The sequence below is a fragment of the Barbatula barbatula genome (genome assembly GCF_947034865.1).
Source record: "Barbatula barbatula genome assembly, chromosome: 14".
NCBI lineage: Eukaryota > Metazoa > Chordata > Actinopteri > Cypriniformes > Nemacheilidae > Barbatula > Barbatula barbatula.
In genome coordinates this window covers 14,240,650-14,268,240 of record NC_136777.1, presented here as the reverse complement: position 1 = coordinate 14,268,240, position 27,591 = coordinate 14,240,650, and the positions used below count along the sequence as shown (strand labels likewise).

General features: G+C 40.0%; 1 protein-coding gene across 2 annotated transcripts; it reads left to right on the top strand.

The window, feature by feature from the left end:
- Positions 1–734: 734 nt before the first annotated feature.
- lzts2a (leucine zipper, putative tumor suppressor 2a) lies at positions 735–27,488 on the top strand. Of its 2 annotated transcripts, XM_079472344.1 has the most exons (6): positions 735–864; positions 950–1,063; positions 21,101–21,628; positions 22,333–22,902; positions 23,018–23,287; positions 24,288–27,464. In XM_079472344.1, the coding sequence occupies exons 3-6, from the start codon at positions 21,128–21,130 to the stop codon at positions 25,059–25,061; spliced, it is 2,115 nt and encodes a 704-aa protein (XP_079328470.1). In that variant the 5' UTR covers positions 735–864; positions 950–1,063; positions 21,101–21,127; the 3' UTR covers positions 25,062–27,464. The 2 variants fall into 2 exon arrangements, with proteins under 2 accessions (XP_079328470.1, XP_079328469.1); XM_079472343.1 differs by lacking the exons at positions 735–864; positions 950–1,063 and adding an exon at positions 7,959–8,190 and having other exon boundaries at positions 24,288–27,488.
- Positions 27,489–27,591: the final 103 nt, after the last annotated feature.

Genomic DNA, 27,591 nt, shown 5'->3' with positions numbered 1-27,591 from the left:
AATAACTGCTGATGCTTACCCCATTTTTACACTAGTTTGTATAATAATAACAAAATAGATGAATACTTGCACGCATATGAAAACTACTTTTTAATTGCACATTTAAATATAAATACAAATAAATACATTCATCATCTCGAGTTTGTAGCCTATAAAATAACAATTCTACAAAAAGTACAAAATTAGTTAACAGTTTTGTAGGACACTGGCCAAAATGATCTTCCAGTCAGTGTTTGTTTATTGGTCTATATAATATAACAATTTATATAATATTTTATAGTTTAGTTTAGAGTCATTGTAATAAAATAAACTACATTGCGGAGGTCTACAGGAAGTTACGTTTAGGAAACAACATTTCTTTATGTTGTTGGCGCTGAAACTCTACATAATGAAAAAGACGTTTCACAACTAGAGAGTATAAACATATTTTCACTCATATAAGTTTAAAATGTATTATTTTACTGATTAAATAGGACATCTTGTCCAGTCCTCTATAATTGATTATGATTTTAAGTACATGTCTTTTAGTTTTAAAGTCATCTATGTGTTGAAGTATTTTTTACCAGCTGATAACGTTCCACTAAAGCACAGCAGTTGTATCGGTTTTTGTTCAGCAGAGGGCAGTATGCTCTTCTAGTCCTCACAGTAACATGTATGTTATTTTGTATGAGGGATTTATCCCTTCACATATTTTACTAGGCAGAATGTGATCTCTTGCTCTATTGCCTCTAAGGACCCTGTGAACCTTTCTTTTCAGGACCAAAGAAAATAAATGACCCCTCAAAAAAGCCATTACCTTATCATACTTGCACTGTAACACAAGTCTTTTCACCTTTACACCCGGCAGCTAATATTTTATAGCAGGTGTGTGATGTACTTTACACTGTGCATACTTGAAACCTGTCAGGTCCTTCATCTAACCCCGATACATGTGTTTGTATGTTTGCAGGTGTGCGTTTGAGCAAAGGCCAATGCTGAAGTCGGGGTCTTGGGATGTGTAAAGTCTTCATCAGACCTGAATCTGTGCAGCTTATATGAGCTGAACTCAGGGCATCTGTGCAAGGTAAGAATAATAACAATTCCCTGTCTTTATTTTCGTCAGTAGAATTTTTAAATATTAAATTGATTCATTCATTTAGCCCCCCAATACAGAACAAGCAGACGGTAATAGACCCCATCATCGCTGTCATAACTTTGACCTCTCACCCTGTTGGTTTCAATTAGGCTCAGCTAATTAAAGACATTGAAAGCTAGTGATCTGTAAAAGCATGATTTAAAATGTGCTCAGGTTATTGTAGATGCACAGCAGAGATCACGGTAGGTTTCCAAACCTGCAGTAAAGAACTGATAAATAATGTCATTTGAAAAATCATGTCGATGTCAATTTTACGAGCGTCAGCAGAGTTGTACAAATATTTCCTCACCGTCATTGCCAATTATCTCTTCTGCTGGAGTCTGGACATTGACTAATGGTGTGAATATGCAACTGGCTGAGTTTTACACCCACAGGGATATTTCAATAAAGGTCCCAATCAGCACTTTGAAGTATAGTACGGGGTCAGGTTCATGATGGATGACATGGTGTAAAGTGTGACACTGGTGTGGATCTGGGCCTTAATGGGAGGGGCTGTAAGGGTCAGAGGGTAGCTATTCGAGTGTGGGATTGACATGAGGACAGTGCCTGCCAGAGACTGGGTGGCAAGTTAAAGAGAGCTCTTACAATGGGATCCAAAAGCAACTCTTTTACTAACCATGGTAGCGTGGCACCATGGCAATATCTTTGGCGTAGTTTGCGTTTCCCAGAAAGTGCTCTTTTTCACAATGTCTTGTATGTGTTTGTGTGGTCTAAGCAGCTGCTCTGGAGCTTCAGGGCATCGATCTATTCTCACACTTGTCTAAACAGCTGTTCATTTTCTTCTGAAGACTGAACTCTTTTGCTTCCTCTCTGTGGTGCAAATTACATCATAGGCTTAACTACAAGCCACAGCCCAGTCGAATAGTTTTTACTGTTTCTAATGTCACAATAAGTGTGCTGAAGGTATCGACAGCCATTAGGCCATTAGGATGTGTGTTGGGTGTCCCATGGGCATGACCGGAGACACAATGGGCCTTCTATTAACACAGAACTGTGTGACATCTCTCTTCATTTATAAACCATTTGTCACTAAATCACGTGTCCCAAATAAAATAAAAAATGTGGTTCAGGTTTTAGAGCAGTTTAGTTTCTTTTTATTTTCAGACGAAGTCAAATTTTGCGTTTGTCTAACGGTTTAGCCACTATTATAGGGACATTAGTTAAATCTGAGTATAAAAACAGTAGAAACCTATTGCAAGACGAAGATACTAAACCTTACCTGTGTGTGTTATCTCCCATTGGAAATAACAGAATCCTGTTCTCTTGGGTTAGTATGTGTGTTTGTGGGTCTGTTATCTAATCACAGTGCTCACAGAGCATTCACACGGCTGGAAGTCACTGCTGTGTTGGCAAAGAGATACGGCCTGACCCTGTCTACACACCAGTGGAAGTACAAACAGCAAGCATGCTGGGAGTTAATGGCAATTGAGCCAGAAGACCCTGACATGTTGCTTGCTCCCACCTTTCTCCTGTTAAGATTTACTGAAGCAGTGCAGGACGGCCATGAGATTTGTGTGTGCACGCTTTAAAAGACACCACACGTTTGCTCTTTTCCTCTGGCCTAGTCATGAGCAGTCATGTTAATGTGTCCCTAAGTGATTTGCAACCTTTTCCCCCGAATGGTCCGAGCAGCCTTAGATGTCGCTCTGCCTCCTTCTCTTTCTCTCTCTGTTTGTGTTCCAGCTTTTGTGTGCTTACCATAGACCGATGAATTCCTTTTGTTTAGCTATGGAAATAACTGTCTGCGTGTTACATCTTTCAATGCTTATGCTTGCAGCTCTCCCATAGCAATGAAAGCTAACTGTTCAATGGACGCTCTGTGGCTGTGAACTGTTTTGGCTGTTATTCTCTGAAGTCCTGTTATTCTTTCCAATTGTGGTAGTGAGCCATGTCTGACTCTATGTTGACATTGAGTCACAGCTTTGGGAGATCATCGGATGAAAGTTTATGACTTTGTCTATACTTGGCAAAAAATAATTTCTTGTAAAAGGCTTAATCTTGTGTGTTGAGTACCTGACTGTTTCTCAACTGTTTGTCACTGTGTGACCTTTGCTAATTTTAGTGCTTTTTTATGTGTTTCCACCTGAGTGCACATTAAGACTGAGACCACGAACTCTTGATCTATTTTGGAAGAAATATCAAAGGTCAAAGGTTGACCCTCCAACCTTTGACCTCACTCGACCCTCCGCCCCATAAAACAGCAATGGGACTTCTTGGGTTTCATGGCTGAGGTTAGGAACAGGTGTTTGGCGGAGATCTTTCTCACCTCCCTTAATTTCCTTTGAGCAAGTCATCAGTGCCTGGGATACAATTTTGGTGAGGTTGATGTTTCTCCTTAAATGACATCGGTGAGTCAAAAGTTGACCTAAAGTGAGATGTGTATATCATAACTGAGATCATTTGGTTTTGGAAAAATCTGTACAATTCTGGTAGGCCAACTTTAGGATGGATCATTTGTGAATGGGGAGGCAGAGATTATAATCTAGGAGGCGGTAAACAAGCATACTTCCAAACAGTTTCAAGGACCCTATATACATATTATTGACCATAAACGTGCACCTTGTCAGGTACAGATATCTCACACCTCAGGTCCACGCTAGTTGCTTTATTGCGGTGCGCTGAGCTGACTGCACTCCCCCTCCGTAGTGCACAAAAAGGACAGAGCGTTCACTTGCCCTCTCGCTTTCCCTATCCTTCATGTCTCCCCCTCACCTCAGTGGGCTTATTGCTTTTCCATGGCAGGGAGCAGAGCAGTAAAAGTAGATTGGTTTCCAACGTTCAGATCCCCTGGCAGCTTCATACATACAATTTCATAACACGCCATTCATTACGCCGGTTTGTGTATGTTTATGTAGTCCTGGTCTATGTGACATTTCTTGCACTGTGAGTGTTGATGCTGAACTTGTCTCTCTGTCACTGATAGTGTACATGTGTGCTGTTATAGAAAGTGCACGGGTGTCTTTTGACCGCATATCTGAAAGTTCTGTAAGGGGGGTGTGTTTCTCATTCTTCTGATACTGGGCGGTCTGAGCTCAGGGCTTGATGTGTATACATAGTTCCACACATGACATTCACTGAACTCATGATTTTGTTATGTAATCTGCCTCCAGAGGGTTTATCAAAGATAAATGTGAACTCCACACTACAATCTTTGATCATTTAGGTGGTGAAGCATGTTTTTATGTCTGTCAAGAGATGATTGTGTCAACATGCATCTCTTGTGCCATCAGTCTTTGGCCACACTCATGATTCAAAGATTCATGGGAATGGTACCCAGATTAAACATGCATTTTGTGATTCGTAGGCCCAGACGAAATCTGCAGATTTATTTAAGTGATTCTGCACTGAGCTGGGCAGGAAATCTGCAAAATGGATTAAAAGGAATAGTTCACCCAAAAATGTGACCCTGGTTTTACAAAACCAGTCTTAAGTAGCACGGGAACATTTTTAGTAAAAGACAAAAATACATTGTGTGGGTCAAAATGATCGTTTTTTTTCTTTTATGCCCAAAATCATTAGGATATTAAGTAAAGATCATGTTCCATTAAGATATTTTGTACATTTTCAACCCAAAATATATAAAACTTTCTTTTTGTGAGTGGATGGTCTGCTACAGTGCCTCTGATAAACAACTTCAAAGGCAATTTTCTCAATATTTTGATTTTGTTGCCCCCTTTGATTCCAGAGTTTTACACTGTTGTACCTCCACCAGATATTGTCCTATCTGAACAAGCCATATATCAATAAAAAGCTTAATGATTCAGCTTTCAGTTGATGTACAAATAAACATTTAAAAAATTGACCCATAAGAGGTTTTGTTGTCCAGGGTCACAAATATTTTTTGTCATTTATTTGCCCCCAATGTTTTCACAACCTTTATATGACTGTGGAACACAAAGTAGATATTTTGAGAGTTGTCTCAGTGGCTTTGTATCCACACAATGAAAGTCAATGGGGGTCAATGTTGTTTGGTTTTCAACGTTCTTCAAAATATCTTTATTTGTGTTCTGCCAAAGAAAGAAAGTTGTGAAAGTAATTTTCATTCATTGAGTGAACTATTCCTTCTAAAGCGAACATTTCACAAGCCCTTGAGCTTCAAACTTTCGGAGTGAAACAGGATATTCGACAAGAAAAAAGAGTTGGGTGGATTTTTATGGTTTGTAAATTGGATCAGGAATTAGTGGTTTGTACATGACATGTGGTTGGAGGGCAGGGATTGAAATTATAAGCAGGATCTGTAATATCACAGATCCACAGAATCAATAGAGAGTCTGATTAAGATACTTTATTTGGAATAGGACAAGAGTGAATCACACACAGTAGGACCAGAAACATGAATGAAGTAAATGAGGTCAATTTTGATGTCGTGAAATTGTGTCTGACAGGGAACTTTATGGAGCTTCATGCAGTTCTGCAGGTGCAGTTTCCCCGTTGGCCCCTCCAAACTCCGGCACGCTCTTTTTAACTTTCTCTCTCTCTCTTTCTTTTCGTACACGAGGGGTTAAGTGTTTTGTTGAAGTTTTCGAGGACCTCTCATTTTGTGTGTCCCCGTCTGCACGTTTGTGTGCGCTGTGGATCAGATCAATGTGTGGTATGTACGGGTGGGGGGTGGGTTGCCGGGGCTAGGCTCTTGTTCAGTCTTTTTGTCCCTCGCCATCATTAATTTCTCTCTCTTCCCAAACCAACTTAATTCCATTTCTTCTCCTTTTTAACTCAGAGCTGAATAGAAACAGCAGGATTTGGAAGTTTTGGGTGGGGGTTGGAAACGCCCTCCCCCCGTACACACTGAATCAAAGCTGTTCATTGCCCCCAATCCCCCAACCAACGGCTTTCCCAGACCCAGTACTGGAAGACTGAGTCAGTTTGCTCCACGGATAATGTGCAGGTCATATTGCAAGTATGCAAGCATGTGCCTGGGCTCCGGCGAAGAGATTGCAATTAACCGGACATACCTTTAAGTGTGTGTGGTAAAGAGTATCATGTTTAACCTCCCTTGTGAATTTATACAAACATATATGAGGAGTGTATGTTCATATGATAACTCCCCTGGAGAGCAAGTGTGCATTAATCACTCAGATGCTCATCTGTTTCTTACGCTTCATTAACTTTCTTTCCTATCTCTCTGTCTCTCGGCCCGTCTTCTTCATTTCACTTCACTCGAGTGTCCCACACTCACTCAAGATCTCTGTATTTACTGTTCCCAGCACACATGGGTTAAGAATAACACGTCATGCTTCCTTGCTTTTGTTTAGGAATGGCCAGTAAATGTAGGAGTAGAGCGATAAACCAATAAAGACTGAATAGGGCTCACTGAAAAAGAAAAAAACTTTCGGACAAATGGTCTTCAGTTACAGGCACTTCTACCTTCTGTATCTTTTTTCTTTATAATTGAAACTTCCTAAAGGACACGTTATACTTTGATGTCTTGGAAACTTTCAATTCTGTTAAATTCTGTATTGATTTTTGCTACTTTCAAAGGTGATTTTGTTTTATTCTTGATCCAGACTTTCAGTCTTACATTTTAATACGTTTACGTTTTTAGGAATTTTTTAATTCAAGAAAATTTAGTAATAAATAGTAATTATCTTTCCAGCTACCAAATGTTAGCGAACAAAATACATTCAACTTAAATTTCATTTTGTTCAGACAAATAGTCCCAAGTAAAATAAACTAGTAGTTAACATGTGAAGTGTGTTTATTTCCTTGGGTCCACAGAACCAAAAGTGCACTTCCTTCATTAAAAAGAAGTCCTGCACTTTATATGCATCAAGCTACTTGTGTTGTTTTCACTTGAAAGTTAAACTTTTAATTTCATATGCAGCAACAATTTCTCATGCTCATTTTGTGTGAATTTGTAGCAGTTGAAAGTAGTAATTTAACGATTAATCGCAATTAATCGCGTACAGAATAAAAGTTTGTGTTTAGAATATTTACGTTTGTGCACTGTGCATATGTATTTTGTATGTATATATATGTATATACTTTCGTTTTATTTTTTTTCTTAAATATACCTATATATGTGTATGCGTTTATAAATACAAAATGAATATATGCCCAGTGCACAGACATATATTATGTAAACAAACATTTATTCTTGATGCGATGAATCGTTGAACAGCCCTACAGCCCAGAGAAAATCCACTTCCAGACAAAAAGTTTGACTTGAGAGGTTTTAATCCAGTAAGTGTAATAGCCGCTCTTTACACAAACACATTTTTTTGAATTGCCTTTAAATCTTGGCACGAATTGTTCCGGCATCCTAAATGTGCTCCATGTGTGAACTCTTGTTTTAAAAGGTAGGAAACTTATGCTTCTTGCAAAGATACAGTTTGGCAGCATCAAAAAAGTATACATTTTGTATAAATAAACTTATTTTATTAAATACTGTTGACTAATATATAGTTATTTCACCTGCAGTGTATGTTTGTTGATGTTAAAGTAAGCTTTGCCTAAAGTTTCCAGAATGTCTATCCAAAAACTAAAGTATGTTTCCAAATGCATGTCAAGTGTCACCTCTGTCATGCATGTGGGCCAATAGTGGTGTGGTGTTCTGAATCTAACTTGCAGGAAGTGATTGATACGATTTTAGTCTAAAGCATTTCAATGTTTTAAATGACTAAACTATCGTTTCAGTCTAACCGAATCCAACTTTTATGTAAGCAGACTGAGTGTGAGAGTGGGAGGAAGAAGGGAAAATGTGGAGGAAAGAGCGAAGCAAAGGAGTGTGCATGAGGAGGGATTCAATGTGTGTAAAGATGGGGGTGGTTGAGGAAGAAGGGGCCACATACAGAGAGGGAGGAGGGTAGCAGGAGAAGGGGGCGGAGCTGTCACGACGAGCGGAGCAGAGGACAGGACACGGAGGAAGGGGCTTTCAGAGTGAACTGTAAGAGAGAAAACTTTGGCGCGAGGAAGAGGAGTAGAAATGTGTGAGAGAGAATGAGTGTGTGTGACTGAGATTGAAGAAGCAAGACTACAGATTTCTTTGAGCCGGGTGGGATTGTACCTCCAGGACAGTCGGGACAGACGCGAGGAGGCAGCCATGCAGTGCACCATGGGTATGTCAGTAACACAACTGTACTTATTACACTCTCTAAAAGCATGCGAGTTCAGATTACCATGGCTCCGTACAATGCGTTCTCAAGGCTTTGAAGGGATGTGAAATGAATGATTAACTTTCTTAAAGCTGATAGCACTCGGGTGAGGGTCTACAATTTACTTTGAAGTTTGGGAGAATTGTTACTGAGAGTTTTGTTGTGTCTAAAAAAGGTCTTTCTAGAAGGGACTGTTACTTTTCATAGAAAAGTCCTCCTTAATGTGGTATTTTGAGAATGTTCACATACAAAGTGCATGTTGGCTGTTAACCAGTGGAAAGGTTGAGAAATGTTTCAGAAGACATTGAGTCAGTTAGGCAAGCTTTCTCTCAGACGTTTCTCGCAAGTTCACAAGAATGAAAACGAACAGAACAGACAATTGTTGACACACAGTAACAGGATTGTGCTATAAAGTGTCGATAGCACACCTCAGATAAGTTGGTCTTGGATGGAAAGTTTAAGAATTTAATTCATATTAAAACCCATGAAGGTAAACGTTAGATTGTGGTATCAGATCTGACATGATTGAGATCTCTTCTGAAACTCTTGAGATCAATGGTGTTTTTATCTCATCAGGAAAATGTGAGATTTACATAAAAGTCTCCATTTCATCTCATTTCTGTCAGGAGACAAATTTGAGATATCAAAGACACAAATCATAAAGAGTGATTTGCTTGTTGGAGGTGTTACACTTGCTGGTTTGTTTTGATGCGAGTGTGTGAGAAAGACCTTGTGAATCATTTAATTTACAAAATTGACACCCTCAAAAGGGATGTGTTCATTATTAACAACACGTTGTTTGTGTTAAATAAATAAAAGGGACACCACACGTTGAGTTCAAAGTAATATCCCAGTAAAACCTTTTTTAATTAAAGAAACTGTGTTTCGGAAGTGAGTTTAATGTTTTTTTGCATTACAGATATTAAAGAGCAGGGCTATATATATGAACAACTGGCCTAGATTGGAGCATTTGACTGCCAACACACACTTCCACACACCCACACAGAGCAAGATTTCTCAATTCACTCCTCACTCCGTGCTTACACAAAGCCTCTTCAAACTAGTCAAAGCACAGCGTGCTGTCTAATCTATTGACGTGTTGTTTCAGAATTGGATGAAGCTTTGTTTCCACCATTCCCAAGTTTATCGAGAGCTCTGAAGTGTGTGACACTGGTATACAGTAAAAGCCAGAAATAGAGGCGCATTACAGCGACACACAGACTCCAGATGAGATCACCTGGAGGGGGGAAAGGTGCTTGCGTCAGTGAGTCGGAAAATAATAGACGGGTTAAATCGCTTTCATATGTTTCAGGGCTTTGAAATGAATGCTGTCAGCTAAACTGTCTTTGTAGTGACAAGAAAGTATGGATTCAAAATGGCTTCCCAAACACTAGTGATCTCTCTTCTGTTCTCATCTTCTCTGTTCTCCCCCTTTATTCTTCTCTCCCGTTTCCTTTTATGAGATGTCTCTATGTGCCAAGTATTTATATAAGGCTGTAGTTTCCTGCAGACGTATATACAGAGGGAGAGCTCATTAACAGAGTCGGTCTCATCTGACTACACTGAATCAGAACTTTCCATGCCACTCTTTTCCACTCCGTCTGAGACCGGAATCTGGTGGGACACTGTCTGTACATCCGCATCCCTCTGCGACTGCTCTCGCTGCGTCGTGTTTGCGAGCTTTCGAAATCATCTTCAAGGCTGTCTGTTTTCTGTTGGTCTGTTTGTGGCTCCTGCGTGGTTCACCATCTATGCAGTTTCGAGATGAAGTACATATTCCCGCTGGCATAGTTTGTCTGAGGTCACACTGGTTATGTAAGCATCGGCGTGGAATTAATTTACCGGTATGTGCGCTGTGCCACTTTTCCCAGACTGCAGTTTGTGTTGCGCACTCATTTCGGTTTGATCATGAGAGTGATGATTATGGCTTGTCAAAAAAAGCCACAAGTTTATTTATCCGTCTGTCTGTGCTGAAGCTGATTGAAAAGGAGGAGAAGCCATTTTGAGAAGACTCAGACTTGAAGAATCCATCTATATGTTAAATGTGATCTATGATCGGTTGCATTTTTCAGATAATCTGTAACCTTTTTTCATTTATGTACCTTTTAATGTCTTATTTTTCATATTGCTTTTCAGCCGTATTTATTATATGACCAACAAGCAGTATGTGGTGTTTCAATTAGGCCTAATTCTTGGACATGGTTCATACCATGGTACATGTATACAACAATCTCTTTGTACCATGGTATAATAGAGGATAATCCATTGAATAATGATACAGGATTAGCTTCTCTTATATTGAATACATTAAGCAAAGAGAAACATAAAAGAGACACACATCTGCATATGCTTACTGTCGACTCGTTTCTGCTGGGCAATAGCTTGTCTTTATTTACTCTTTTTTTTAAACAGAACAGTCTGTCCATTTCCTTGTTCCTAACAGATGGCTCTATGGCCTCCTCCTTTCTCTGGTGAGTCAATATAATTTTTCAGACCAAACTCATTGACCGGAGAAAGTACACTATAGTACCAAGTAAGTACTGAAGCACCAGCGCATATTACCGTCCCATCAGCAGTTCTTCAGAATGGCCTCTCCAGCAGTAATAACAGTGTGGTGGAGTCACAGCTCCTCTCTGTGCTGCTGTGTCTGTTTCTGACCACTGGACAGAACTGAATAATCATTAGCGGTTGGAAATTCTTTCCGTGGCAAAAGCAGCTGAATCGGAAAAACGACTGGCTGCTTATTGTTACATGCTCGGTCCAATGCTGGATGATTTTCTGCTGTTTGCAAACATTGACGTAAATGCCAAGAAATGGGTTCATTTATCAAGGAGTATGAAGATAAGTAAGCGGTCTCTAAAATGTGGTCATCAACCAATTAAAATCTCACAGACAAAGTTCAGACACAAGTCTGACACATTCTGTTGCACAATGTCACTGTGTTTTTTGCACAAACATTTTGACCAAACAATGTCGATATCACACAGTCTTTAGAACTGTTTAGGTCTCTGTTTAATAGTGGTACCCACGCGCTGGTCCGAGGTGAACTTCCAGTCCGTGTTTGGTTATACTATAACAATATATTTTATATAAAAAATCCTTATTATTAATTAATATGAATATATTTGTATTTTAATTGTTTTTAATTAATTTGAAAACTCACAAGTTATTTATTCTTTGCGTTGGTCTACCAGAAGTTACGTTATGGCCACAACCTTCTGAAACCGTCTATAAAAATACTAGCAGGTATTTAATACCTCTAGTCCTCTAAGTTCTCCTGCTACCATTTAATATATTTGTGATCTTGATGTGGGCGGTTATAGTTTTATCTAAGAAATGACTTTGAAGGACCTTTGTAAAGTATACAAAGTAATTTATGCCAGTCAGAACAAGGGACGTTTCTCCCGCTGTCAGGCGTTCAGTAACGGGCACCACGGCTGGCGTCTGGGCCTGTGCCAGTGGCTCCAGCACTGCACACTGGTGAAACTAAATGTATGGTGTTGATTGGCAGGTAGTGTCAGTCCAGATGGCAGCGGCTCTGTGTGGTATTGTGTTGAAGAAGGGCGCCTGCTGTATCTCATTCTAGACTTCGAGCCAGCCGGCACTCTTGTGAAAGGCTTGCTGGATTTGAATGCCCAGGGAGGCTCGGACAGTGAGACAGGAGAGGAGAGCCTAATTGTGTTCTGAAGGTTTGTGTGGTGACTCGGGCCTCAGTTCATGGGGGCTTTTAATAAAGCCCATATGCTTTGAGATGCTAAAGAGCCGACCAGCTCGCTGTTTCCTTAAACTTAAAGAGTTTCCCTCTCTCGCTCACTAAATCTTTAATGGAATCCATATTTTTTACTTTCTTTCATCTTTTTCCTCCATTCGGTTTCTGGATGTTAACTCACTCTCCACCTGTGACTTTTTAATGTCTTTTTCTCTCTCCCTCTTTCTTCTCATCTTTGTAGAGTTCTCTCTTTGTTTGTGTTGCAAACTTTTGCTCTCTCTCTCTTTCACCCCCGGCAGTGCTCATGTAGGCCCCAAGTGCCATGGCAACAGCCTCAAACAGAGCTAAAAGCCTGTAATAGCAACAGGTTGGCAATGAAACCAGTAGGACCAATAATGCTTCTTCCACAGGCAGTGTTTCCCGCCGCTTTTAATCTGATCCAGCGTATCGGCAACGGAAGACACAATTAATAGAGTTGGAAAAGAGAATTACAGGGATTCCATTAAACAATGGGTTGCTTTGCATGTGAGAGGACAGGCTTAACCATGTGCAGGTGTAAGGGCCAATCCCATTCCCCTTACCCCTACTACATTTTTGTCTCGATTCTCTTTTGGTTGGAGGGGTAGGGCTGAGGGCAAGGTCCCTTCTAAGACTTTTCGGGACCTCACTTCAAATGAAGGGGTATTAAATTCTCCAACATGGCTGCTCATGCGAGTATAATGTAAGTGTTTATTTTGGGTTTAAACAACAAATCATCATCTTTTTTATGTTCAATTTAATGTTGTGTTCAGTTTCTTGTCTTGCATACTTAAAACGCAACATATACAACTGCAAAAAAGTAATTGTTGTCGAGCTGTCCACGGAATGCAATCGCATACAGACCGGGGGAGCAGAATGCGCTCCGAACAATCGTGAAGTGACCGGGTTGTCTGTTCGACCTTCGCACTCCGATCCCCCGGACAGAGGGAGAGACCCACAGAACGCGATCACCAACTCGGGCCTCTTGTGACCTCACACCGAAGAGTGAACAGAGACGTGTGCGGTAAACTAAAAAGTTCAGTTAAGCTTACAGCAGCATCTCGGAAGTTTGTGATTAACATCGCTGCATCTCCGTAGGAGCTAGCAGTGACGTATTATTATGATGTATGACAGTGTAGTAGTGGTCTCCCATTTCTTAGGGGAATGTTTTTGCCCTTCCCCTTGCCACTCTGTTTCAAGGGGCGAGGGGTAGGCGAATTGGTTTAAAATATATTCGGGATTGGGGCTTAATCTCTGCCGTTGTGTTGTATTAGGGGTTTTACATTTGTGTTTGTAGTTTATCATAATTTATTGAATTATGGTTGTGGCTGGTCCCTAAAATCCCTAAAAATGACACAATACTTTCGTCATGAACAATGAAGTCGTCATGAACTGAAAGCTGAAAATATATATTCTAATTATTTTACTTTACTACACATATACAGTATTCTGTATTTTAACAGGGTGTCCATAGGGTCTTGAAAAGTATTAAAAGCTGATAATTACATTTAGAGAAAATTAAGGCCCTCAAAAGTATTAAACCTTAAGTGCCATTTTCCAAGGTCATACATTTTGTATCATTTTTTTCATATTTGTCCGAAGAGGTCATATGTTAAAGTTTGCCTGAATGTAATCATTGCGTAGGTAGGCGAATTAGTGGGAGGTCCATTTACACTCGATTGTTCATGAAACATGGTTGAAGGATAAAGAGTTGGAACCATGGCTGAGGGCCGTCTCTGGAAATAACCGTGAGGTGTTCTGCTCTGTGTGTTGGGAGGCGTTTAACATAGCCTCGTTTCTCTTTCTAATAATCCTTGCATTGGGTTAGTCACTCAATTCATCGCTTGTGCTTCGTTCCCATCCATCTAAATGATGTTGCATTCATAAGGAGTTATCACAAACTAAGGTTGTTTAGTTGTTCTATCTTACAATCATATAGTACATGTGAGTTAAAGTGTTGCCAATGTAACAGATTAAAACAAAAAAGTTGCAATGAGGTCTTAAAATGTATGGAAAGAGTCTTAGGTCTTATAAAGTATTACATTTAGCTCCGTAACTCATATACAGTCTTAATACAGTGACACACTACCAGATAAGATTTCCTAATAAAAGTTTGAAATATGTTCTTATAAATACTGCACATCATATAAACACACTCTGGCAGCTCTGTGATCTCATTCTCCCGTCCCTGAAATGCAAAAATGTACACACATTAGAAATGATGACACACTCAGTGCTTTTGTATGTGTGCCAAAAAGCATAATTCTCATTCTCAGACAACAAGGCGACTGTGAAATTGCGATAAGCGAGTCATTGTTGTCATCCAGAATGGATCTGTGAAAAATAGACTAAGAGAAGATCATACAAATGTGTATGTGTGTCTGTCTGATGAATTCAGAACACACTGAGGAGGATATCTATAAGTTCACCAATGGCAGTGTCTCCCTCTCTTGTGCTCCATTAACTCTATTATTCCAAATGCGTCATTCACGACTAAACTCTATTCCTTTTGTGTAGTGAGCCAGTGGACTATTGGCCATAATAGCAGTAAAAATTAAGTGATGGAATTCATTCAATTTAATATCATGTCTATTATATATAACTGATAAGGACAAATAAAATGTAATACTGACGCTGAATTCTATACACCATTATTGGGAGAAACCAGACTGTCGCGTACATTCAGAAGCCATTTTGGAGCAGGCTGGATCCAACTGGCTTCAGATCAGCACAGAATGAATCACATTTTATTTTTAAAGCTGCTTTCTTTTTGCTTAAAGGGATAGTTCACCCCAAATAATGTATTTATCCAAATCTTTATAAATTCCTTTATTCTAATGAACACTGAGAAAGAAATTTGGAAGAAGGCTTGTAGCCAAAGAGTTTTTAGACCAGAAGGAAAATTACTTTTGGCTAGTGTTTGTTGTAGCAGCGAGCGCCTTTCGTAAACCCTGCTTCTTCCCCATAGATCTGCTACAAGGTGATCACGTTTTATTCATATACTGTATGTTATATGTGCAGCAGCAGCAGTGTTCCTTATATGCACACAGCAGCATGCTGTGGATGTATTGGCAGTAGCAAGTCTCCGTACTTGCTACAACCCTCCGAGATTTGTCATGACAGAATTAGAGAGTGGGTAATTCATGACATCAGAATGTTCATTTTTGGGAGAACTATCCCTTAAAAGTCCAGCTATGGTTATTTGTATTTTTTTTTATTAACCCTTATGCGGTCTTCCGGGTCTATTTGACCTGCAAATGACTTTGTATGGTGGTCAACACTTTCAAGATCTACAAATAAAAAAATGTGAAATGATATCTTCATTTTATGTTAGTGTAAAAATAAGTCACACTCATGGTCTTTGGGGTCTCGGAGACCCTGCTTAGAAAATGGACAAAATTAATCCTCAAAATCAAACTGAAATGAAGTGTAACTGTACAGCCCTGTTACAAACACACACGCAGACACACACTGCCTGCAGTGAACAGACACAAAAACAAAACTGTATGAGATTAAACCACCAATTTTTGTTCCTAGTTGTTCGTTTTTTAATTTGTGACTGTTTTATTTTGTAATTTGTTATTGCATTTTGATGAACATCAGAATGCAACATCAAATGCATGTTGGGAATCGGTACTCAATATGCAATATAACTGTTCATTTCTGTTGATTTTGTTCTTTTAGACTTAGTAACTGCTATTTGGATTACATTTGTAGAATTCAATGAAAAACAGATGATTTAAATAAATTATACACTCTAAAGGCTCCAAAATGTCTCTTTGTTACATCTTGTTCAGGTTTGATTCTTATCATAATGTAACATTATTGAAAAACAGATTTTTTTCAGTACAAAAAATGCTAAACTTTGACAATGTAATTTCTATTGTTATAATTGTGATTTCAAAACATGTAGACACGAATCCAACTGAAAACAACTTGTGAAGACATAGCTTTCAGTTGGTCAAATACCAAATAGTGGAGCTCTGTAGCTGGCCAGAAAATCATACACTTAACCATGTCAAATTATCCATGTCATCTTGGATGAAAATTAGAAATGTAGAACAGAGTAAACTTGCATTTGTTAAAAGAAAAACAATGATTTTGTTACAAAATTGCATTGTATTGTATTGTCTCTACTGACCCCAAAGACCATGAGCGTACACCCCAAACAAAGACAGCTTAAAGGTGAAATCAGCCATTTATGCTTGTTTACACTGAAGACGGACAACCTGTTAAAATATCATCCTGGGGAAAAAATGTATGAAATCTATTCAATTTTAATGTTGGTATCCACCGAGAGATATAAGTTCTGCGTACACCAACAAACAGCACTTTGGAGGCTTTGCAAAGCGTTGCTACTATATCTGTTCTTCTGGTATTTCGAATAATACTGTCTAATTAGTAAAACTGATAGATCGGCTAGTTGGTTTTGTGTAGTCACTGTGTATTGCATATTTCCTTTATCCTCTTCTACATATCAAATGATCTAATAAATAACCTCAATTACCACACTTACTCTCTATCCCATATAAATAATAAATGAGTGTGGTAGCAGACACCTTGTAATTGCAGCAACCTAATCAGAGATCCCAAAATAGTATCACAGAACCCTAGCTGTATATTTTGTTTAAAGGCTGATCTATTTTTCTCTTTAACCATGAATGTTTTTGCATCATTGTTTGTTTTATCTGATGGGGACAATGAGAGTGCAGCTGGCAGGAAGGGTCGGCGCGGGCCGCCGGTTGCCGAACAGCTGGTCAGAGCCCACGGGGGGCTTCGGAGGTGCAACTTATTTCAGGACATTCTGATTCTTATCTATAACTTACACTAGTTTACATGTGACACCTGTTTGAATGCAGGGGAAATGTAGAAGACCTGATGAAAAGATCTGGTGCGAGATATTGAGAGGACAGGGCGTACGAGGAAAGGTTGATGAGTTGAAGGAAAGTTACTGCAGGAACAGGATAAGAAATCAGGGGGGAAGGAATCTGAGGTCTCGCTTTAAGAAATGAGTGACTTGATAAGTAATTGAAAGATGGATGATTACATGAAAATGATAACAATACTAATAAAAATAGAAGATCATCAGGATTCCACCACCTTGGATTTGGGGATTTGTTGAAATGGATTGGCTTCTTTGCGAAGAACGCATACTGCTCTGCCTTGCAGTTTCAAATGAAAATGAAAACATGTATCTTGGGAAGCAATATGATTAAGATGCTTACCTTTTCAAATAGAGTTTGCATTGGGATCACACCTAATGATGTCTTAAAATGCTTTCTCATTAGGCGCCTCACTATATTTTGGAAGAGAGCAAATGAGTCATTCTTGTGAATTGTCTCATTTGTTTAGATGGCAAATTTAGCCGAGCATGTACTTTCGTCCACTCTATTCTAGGGAACACACACAGTGTTAATGAGGATGTGTGGTTTCATTTCCAACAATCAGATGATGTACTCGATGAGGTCAGCATCTCCGTTTTGCTGCCTACTCCGCTCTGCCGTTATCGGAACAAAGGCTTCGGTGTCGGATGCCCCGATGTCATGTCTAACGTCTCCATGGGAAGAGGCTTTGATCAGGATCTGAGCACACATCAAATATCCGGCCCCGCAACTACACTTGAACCAAACAGAGACCAAATGTGATTAAGGGTTTAGGGATTTCTGCTCAGAGATTTAGAGCTCTGTTGGGTTCCAGGCTCAAAGCTGTCATTTTCACCCACTTCTGATCCAGACTCCGCAGAGAAGCTCCACGATCCCTAAGAGATTCACACCTCGCCCCTAATCCTTTCCGGCGGCGACTGAGCTATTAAGACTTATCATAGTGAGATTTCAGCCACCAGGCCTTACAGAGCAATTTGATTGGAAATACCTGCAGCAGCAAGCCACACCATTCTCTCGCTGTCTTAACAGAGAGGACATGAAAGAGACACGTTTGTTTGGGCATTCAGCCATAGGATGATAAAGCATGACGTATGTTCAAATGCATATGAAGCACTCAGATGCAAAACCCTCTAAATCAGTCAGATTGTTTTATCAGGCTTATATCAAGCAATATCAGATTTTTCAGACAGTGATATTTAGCGTAATCTATATATGGAGAGCATTCACTCTACATTGCAATCTCATTTTTAATGGAGGTGGCTTTTAGAGGCATGTGTCATGTGGTCAAGTTTTTTTTTGTTTGTTTGCGCATGAAAAGTATCCTCATCACTTCAAGCTCGGATCTACTCGGTTTGCGTTGCAGTCCATGGGGAAAGTCAGAAAGCACCCCAGGACCTCATCAAACTATCTTAATTTGTGTTCCGAAGATAAACGGAGGTCTTAGGGTTACCGTATGACTTTAGTGTAGTAATTAATGGCAGAATTTTCATTTTGGTGCAGAGTATCCCTTTAGGCTGCTTTAGAATAATGTAAAACTGCAGCGCCATGAAAATGACATAAAATGTAATTATCACTTGTCTATGTATGGAAATTTATTATGCAAAAATACTCCAATTACCTCACAAACAGATGGCTGATGGGATGTAGGAGACTTGGTAAAAACCTTGGTAGAGGTGGAGGCAAGTAACTGGAACATTTATTTTTGTGATTTCAAAGAGCGGAAACAGAGGAGCAACTTCTGAGGGTCTTTCAGCAGGAAGGTGTCTCAGACTGACTGGTTTGAAGTTAACAGGGTTTAGAGGGGCCGATCCTGTGTGGGGGTCTCCTCATCAGCTTTGAGTGAACATTCAATGTTGTGCTTAGGCAATGTATTTGCAGAGTCTAATACCCAATATGTCCACACTGGATGCAGCGCGACGCAACATGACAACGGCTAACTCTTAAAGGGTTTGTCGTGTTGCGTCGTGCTGCATCCAGTTTGGACAAAATGTAATATTATAATGGATTCTAATACATTTTAGATGCACCTTTTCCATTAAAACATGTTTGCTGCCTTTTTCTGCATTGAGGTCTTAATTTTTGTGCTTCGGAGCACAACCGCAGCTCAGTTAGAGAGCTGGAATAGCTAAAGGAACATACTTCATAAGAAGCAGTGAAGCAGAAATACCTGATAGCCACGTTAGTGGAACCATGTGCGTAAGCACTCACAGAGAGCCGCCCTGGAAACTGTTACTGTGAACGAGTCACGCTATTCCCCCTCACTTCCCTCTCTCAAACCCAAAAGTGTTTCATCTCATTCACTTAACCCTCTCATCCAAATATTCCGCTGGTAATATTTCTGTAATATCCTAATTTCTAGCTCAGTAAGAACGATCGCCATTGTCATAACACTCTGCACCTGGATTTCTTTTGAGCAACTTTTTTTTTTTTCACTGATAGTGTGCTAATGTTGGAATCATTACAGACTTCATATTATGTTTGTGTATACTATAAGTTTAAAGATGCTGAATTAAATGACTTTTCTCAAACACTTATACTGTTTTTTTGTATCTTGTAGTAAAGGTGTAAGGATCCCTGGCCCTTTACCATTTGTAGCATGAGCACATTAGATAACAACATACCGTAAGCTGCTGGCATTTATTTTTAGGAATAGGTTTTTGAGGGTTAGTGGTTTGTATGGGGTACTGGTTTAAGTAACTTAAGGAAGTGGGTAAGTTTTTTTTGTGTAAGCAATAAGGTACGAGATCGCATCATGCCTAATAACACCGTTTAGCCGGGACTTATTCACGATAAAGGATTATAGCCTAAGCTACTTTATTGCTTTTATAAAACAATTACCACATAATATAAATATTAAAGCTGAAAAATATGTAGCAATACAACTTAAAGCCTTCCTTCAACTCGAAACATAGTCCTTCTGTGTTTTATTGTCATGCTATGACAATCTGTATGTCGGCATTGATAAAAACATAATTTAGTCAATTTAGTAAATTCTGCTTTTTTATTTGATTGAATATTTATCTTGAAATTTGACTGTTTCTCAGCTCCCATGGCATCATGGGATAGAATATTGTTCATCCAATGCAAACTCACAAATCTCGGCGAAAGTAGTAAACCATCAGAGTATTTCTCACCTGCTGAGGTTTTGGACATACTATTTGTGACTATTTGCTACTATATTGTATGGAAGTAGCCGATTTCGGACGCGGGATGTATTGTTGGATGAAGCGTCATAGCTGTGTTTAAGTTTGACCAATCAGAAACGAGGACTGGAACGACACTGTATAAGAGAACAATCATTCACGAAGCGCAGTAGAACATCATCAATAAAATCTGCATAACAGTAGAAGATAAAGCGCGCAGAAGGACGTGGTGAGTGAGGAAGGTCAGGACTGGTCACATAAACACTGTCCTTCCATGCTGATGTCTGGCACTTTAACCTCAGACCTCAGCTAAAATGGCATGTGGGGGCTGCTAAAAAGCATGGAGGAGTGTACAGAAAATAATTTTTTAGAAAATGTTTAAGCCAGACTGACGCCAATTCCCTGAAATAACGGGAACTACCATTGTGTAGCAGGTCGTGCTACATTGCCATGCAGTGAGTCTTTACATCGCACTTCAGCCGAATATGCTACTGAATTCCGTTCGGCCAGGACTTATATATTTGACAGTGCCACCCAAAATGGGGGGCCCAAACACCATTGGTATGTGATTTTCACAGACGTTGACCAATAGGCTAAAGTATCGGATCAAATCAGGAGTTTTCCCATCGTGTTTGGCTAAACGCAATGCTTGTTCCCTTTATCTCAGGGAACCGAGGTTACGTGAGTAACCTTATTGTTTTTCTCTCTCTGTCGCTCTGTTAGAGGTCATTGGGATGCCGCTGCAGTCAGGGCAGCTTGATTTCTCCCTGAAACTCAAATCTGTGTGTTTCTCTTGTGTGTGGCAGTAAGCAATGCACTTTGAAGTGCTTTGGGAGTGTGTTCTGAAGTGTGCTAGATGTGTTTGGAATTGATTGGTCTGGCAGACTTTTTGCTGATTATTCCACATGGTGAAACTGCTCTTAGCACACAGAAGCAAGCTAAAAATATTGCAGATTAAATGCTGCGTCACAGCCACGTAACTCACCGCTAATGCTCGCCAATCTGTTTTTAATTGGCCATTTCTTTAGTTATTATCTACCAACTGAGCTAAAGTAATGTAGAAATCATTCCTCTGTGATCCATGTACAAACTCAATCACTTCTTCTTGTTTCTCTCTACAGATTATATGTCCTGGGCGTGTGTTCGCCATGGCTCTAGTTCAGGCTCTGCCTGTGCTCACTGATCACTCGAAACCCAGCGCTGACATCCAGCAGTGCTGCTCAGTGTCTCATTCCCCCCCTGTGGCAGGCACCATGGGTTCCGTTAGCAGCCTCATATCTGGACGCACCTACCAGGAGCGCCACTGCCGAGCCGCCAGCGACTATGGTGCGAAGTATCGTAAACCCACTCCAGCCACTAGCTGTTTCCGACAGCAAGACGGAACGCTCCACAGCGCCAGCTCTCAGGAGCAGCTTCTCAACAACCAGCCTCTTTTACCCACTAAAATCAAGTCGTCTGCCCTCATCTCTGCTGGCAATGGTAACTATGGCTATCTGAATGATGAGTCGGTGGGAGACTGGAATGATAATCACGTGTCCGCATGCAGTCCATGCAGCGATACCGAAGAGCCTCCTGATAACAGGGGCATGAATGGTAACATTGGTGGTCCTCCTCCAAAGCTCGTTCCAGTTTCAGGCAGGCTGGAAAAGGTGAGTCTGGCTGTGCTTGGATGTTTTTCTTATTTGGAGTGAACTATTCCTTTAATGAAAAGTGGTGTTGCTGAGGCTCTTTACTGATGTAGGTGCATGTTTGTTTGGCTGTTTTTGTATTGATTGGGTGAGACTTTAATCTCTGTACTCAAAGATAAAGCAATAAGTCAATATGCCATCACTCAGCGTATACAGCTAATCGATGATACATCTCAGTTACACTCTCTAACATTAAATGAAGCCTCAGTTGAAAACTGCTTACTCAATGTGTGAAAAGCTAGTAGGCAGAGTGACCTTTAAGGGATAGTTCACACAAAAATAAAAGAAATCTGTCATTTATTCTCCCTATTGTCATTAAAAGCTGTGTATGACTCTTTCTTCAGGGAAACACAAAAGAAGATATTTTGAGAAATGGCTTAGGGGTTTTGTGTCTAGACAGTGGAAGTCAATGGGTGCCAATGTTGATTGGTTACGAACATTCTTCAAAATATCTTCTTTTGCATTCTACAAGGTTTGAGATGACTAAAGGGGGAGCAATGCATATTTGGGTGAACTGTCCCTTTACATATTATCTATAGTCACCGAGTATACCATGACTGTGCACTGCAAGAGTCCTCAACAAGAGTAGATGATGCCATTGTGATTTTGTTTTGATCATTGAGATGTGTTAGTAGTAATCACAATAACTCTGTTTTTGATCACAGAGTATGGAGAAGATACTGATCCGTCCCACTGCCTTTAAGCCCGTGGTCCCCAAGAATCGTAATTCCGTGCAGTACCTGTCACCTCGTCCAGGGGGCAGTCTGTCTGAAAGCCAAGGCAGTCTCAATCTCTTACTTCCTGGTGCTGGAGCAGGATTGCCTTGCGCCGAGAAGCGGAACTCTTACAGTGGGGGGCGCAATGCACGGAGTAGCCAATCCTGTACCATGTCAGACTCAGGACGCAACTCCCTCTCCAGCCTGCCCACCTACAGCAGCACGGGGTACAGCCTGGCACAGAGTGAGGTACCCAATGGGAATATGGAAACACGCTCCGGCGGTGGCCACGGACACTCTAATTCAGACAGCGGTCGATCATCATCAAGTAAGAGCACAGGGTCTTTAAGTGGCAGAGGCCAACCCTTGTCAGACAGCGGATCGTGTGGGAGGTCCCCGGCTCCGGGGGAAGGATACGAAGGGGTCATACGTGAACTAGAGGAGAAACTGAGGGAACGAGACTTGGAGCTACAGCAACTCAGGGACAACCTGGATGAGAATGAAGCAGCTATCTGTCAGGTGACTATTAATCATAAAATTTTCTACAAACTGTTGGTTCTATTTGTATGGTCAAATACAATGGAACGCAAAGACAAAATATTAATCTCGAATCCTGTCATGTTCCTGTCTACAGGTGTATGAAGAGAAACAGAAGCGCTGTGAGCAGGAGATGGAGGATCTTCGGCAGAGTTGCGCATCAAAGATGAAGCAAGTGCAGTTAAAGGCCCAGCGGGCGCAGCAGGTTCTTCAGCTGCAGGTGTTCCAGCTGCAGCAAGAGAAGAAGAAACTGCAGGAGGACTTTTCCCAACTGTTGCAGGAAAGAGAGGCGCTGGAGAAGAAATGTGCGTCTTTTGAGAGAGAGCAGACTCAACTGGGTCCTCGACTGGAAGAAACAAAGTGGGAGGTGAGACCTGGTAGCCAGAGTCTCTTCACAGAACATGTCCAGTTCAGGCGCAGCGAACAGTACTTAAGTATTTTATCAAGTATCTGTACTTTATCAGTGTTTTTACTATGGTAAAAATTATTTAAATATTAAAGACGTCTCCGCATCAACAACATAAACGAACCGGTGCAATGAATCAATAAATGTTGGGTAGTTTTAATTTAATTTAATACAATTCATTTACAATAGAATATTAATATAAATAAATATAAAGATAATTTTAATATCCCATAAATTGTTGTTAAAGTTAATATAATTTATGGCCACCTTCGTGTCCATTTTTTACCTTTACGAAATACCTTGGTACATTATAAATCTAGTACTTTCCTACTTTCACTTTCAAGAGTATTTTAAATAAAAAGATGAGTAAAATCAAGAAAGAACCGGATCTTTTATGTACTTAAAAGTAAAATAAAAAACGTGTAAAAAACACTTAAACAATTATTTAGGAAATGTAGTTAAATGTAAAGTATGATATATGCTTGTTACATAAAAAAGGTAAAAACACACTGATGAAGTCCAGACACTTGACAAATGTACTTATAAATTGTAAAAAGTACTGTCCACCTCTGTTCAGACTAAACTGTTACCAAAGTTGCTGTATTAGATTATGCGATTTTGACAAAAATGTGTGTCATGTCGTAAACAAGAAACAGTGTCAGACTCTATATGTTGCTTCTCGACTAGTAATAACTGTTCATCTTTTAAGACATGCGTGATATTATTGAGAAAGGTGGAACTAGCAAGTTTGAAGCGGCGTGTTTTGAACTAGCTTTTGCGTTGTCAGAATAAATTATTACATTATCACCTGTATTCTTTTTCTATTACTCTGTCGTCAAAGTCCCTCAATGAACATCATAAAGGCAAGGCATAAGTATTTTATTCGTATAGTCTAAACCGGGCATATCTGAGCAAGTTATTAGTTTCTAACTCGTGGCTAACTTGTGTCTGTTTGTTATAGGTATGTCAGAAGTCAGGTGAGATCTCCTTATTGAAGCAGCAGCTGAAGGATGTTCAAGGAGACCTCAGTCAAAAGGCAAGTGAAATTGTTGCTCTGAAGGTCCAGTTGAGAGAAGCCCGCACCGAGCTACAGGCCAGCCATGCTCGCTCGCATGAGGCCAGCACCACAGCCCGCACCCGCATGTTAGAACTGGAGGTTTGTGAGAACGAGCTACAACGCCGCAAGAGTGAAGCCGAGCTCTTGCGAGAGAAGATGGGCCGTTTGGAAGAAGAGTCTCTCCGTCTCAAAGAGGCTCTGGCGATGCCTACTACCCAGCCTTCTAAAGGTCAATGCATGAGTCTGCCCCTGCCTCAAAGCCGCATGGGAATCGTCCATGGGCTCAGCCCCGTGTTCCGGGACAACAGCAGTGAGGAGCAGCGTCTAGCGTATGAGAGCGATGAAGCGAAGGTGCAGCGCCAGAGCATGGACGTTCTGCACGGTCTCTGTCAGCAGGTGGAGCGTCTGCGAGGTGAGCTGATGTACGAGAGGAGGCGGAGTGAGGACCAGCTTGAGGCCTTCGAAGACGAGCGTAGGGTGTGGCAGGAGGAGAAAGACAAAGTGATCCGTTACCAGAAACAGCTGCAGCAGAACTACATCCAGATGTACCGGCGGAACCGTGACCTGGAGCGCGTGATGAGGGAGCTCAGTCTGGAGTTGGAGAACAGGGATATGGAGGAGTTTGACATGCGGAGCAACGAGATCCACTTTGAGGAGATCACTGCCACTGAAATCTAGCAGAATCATCCGGTTCTCTCCCAGCTCAGAATTCACTGGGGTTGTGAGGAACATCAGTCATCACGGGCATGCTTCTTAACACTTTTTCATGAATTCTCTATTTCGAGTTGTTGTGGTGTTCCATGTCCAGGCCCAAATAGAATCAGCAGACTGTTTTTGTATTCTCTACATTGATTTTGCAGAAAAATCTCTCAAATCTATTTCATTTAAAATCTTGTTTAAAGAAACATAAAGCTCAATACTACACTTTAAGTCCTTTCCAACTAAAAATATTCCATTGACCTGTTGCTGTTGCATATACATTTTTCAACTGATTTAGTTTAACTCCTGCCCATGTCTTAAAAAAGGTGCTTGTGAGCAGCAAATCATTTTTTGGAGAGGAGGCAGCAAGTGCGCCATTTGGGACACGCCCTATCAGCAGAGGCCAATAAAGCATGAAGCTGTATTTGATCATCTTTATGATGTTCCTCACACCGCCTCAGAAACCTGTGAGCGGATTCAATTGAATGTACAGTGACTGCATACAGCAGTTTATTAGCACCGGTGAAGGGAAGGATATCCTCAATCTTTTTTAATTATGGTTAATATCTTATGCACAATGAGAAGCTCACGTCAGAAGCATGATAAGATCAAAGTACAGGTGAGAGGAACCTCATACATCAGCTACATGGTTAATAGAGGTTCATGCACAAGTTGTGATATCATGTCATAGTCTGAACACACTGCTCAACTCCCTTTGTACCATTATTAACCAAGAGACTGGGAGGTCTATTGAGCATCTCCTGTTAGGTCCCTGAAACAGCAGTTTTGCTGCATTGGTGTTTTTGATGTTATGCTAATGTTACGAGTTATAGCAGTGTACCATTTCTTCTCAGCCATTTGCAGCACTATGCAGTAAGAACTCTCCGTTTCATCCCACAGACTCACTGCTTACACTACATTTGTTTCTAATCACTAATGTAGAAGTGTTATTTTTATAATTAGATTGTATATTAGCGAACATAACTAGCAGATATAGAGACAAAATATATTTTTCTTTCCTGAGTATCGCTGTGCACACTGTACATACAGTAGTGAACTGCATGTGTGCATTAGACGGTAGAATTATGATGACAGACAATCTGGTATCAGGTTATGACATCTCACAGGTTACGCTTTCTCCAGCCGTAGTGAATGGAGCATTTCTGTTCAGTAATTACATAGTATATGAATACATATATATGTCATGTTAGATTTGAATACAGAAATACTAATCAAATGTTTGTGGTCATTTTGTTAAAAAAAGGAGATATATATATATTACACTATCTTTACTTTTTGTTTTTTACAGAACAGATCCTTTAAAAAACTAAAGAGGAATTTAAAGATAAATATATATGATGTATATTTTTATATATAGCACCTGAAGCTATTTTGTGGTAACACAGGTAACTGTGGGTTTAACAGATTTGCACACTCCATAGGGACCGTTTGCCCTCAGCAATTCATGAAAAGCTCTAACAGCAGTTTGTGCTTCGTATTTCCATAAAATCTATTTAACTGTGGTCGGAACACATCCATGCCTGTTGAAAATATAAAGCATCATCACCCGTTGTCATTTTGGCTATTGTGAAATCTGCCCTGAATGCCTAATAATAACAAGGCCAGCCACCTGTAATGATGCTTCGTTTTTTCAATGTGAGATTGTGTGGCATCAGGCCACTGACTTTTCATTCATCTCAACCAAAGATGCTTGCATGCGTTTTACATTCACCTTGTATGAACACTCAGTGCTTCCCTTTTTACAAACAAAAAACTGAAAATGTACTCTTCACAATCATAGGAAAGACACTTTATCTGTGACAGTTTTCATTCAAGACCAAACAATTCACTGGTATTGGTCAGAACGGTTCACTATTTGTGATTGTTCTAACCTTGCTTTTGATTATGTCCTGAAACAGTGAAAACACGATCTTCATTGATGATGTTAATGCAATAGCTTTATAATATGACACGGCCAGAGAAGCACTGTGATTGGGCGGGGAGATACAGTATGTGTGTTGTCCAATGATAGCATCCTGTTCTCTTGTTTCTTAAGTCATATGACAATACAATCACTACCACACGTTCTCTTTCCTCTCAACAGTACTACATCTCTTTTATCAGTCAATCACACCTTTGATTAAATACACGTGTAAATATTTCTCATATTGACATATTCAAAATATTTGTTTTAAACATGCAAAATATCTATTTTGAAGTTGTTATCACTGTGAATAGACCAAAGCAAATTAACATTTAATCTTCCCCTCATATATGTGCTTGTGTGTTTTGTCAATCTATAATGTTTTAGTCATGTATATTTTCATGCTGTATATTTCCTGTAAAAATGTGTTTTTAATTAAAGCAAGTCACCTCACATTGAATGCGGTGTCTTATGATTTATACATACAGTGAACAGTAATTCAGAAGCTTGAATTCAAAGTTTTTTTGATTTTTCAATGCTCGGAAAAATTTACCTCGTTCATAATTGCAAAACCTATCTTGTAAT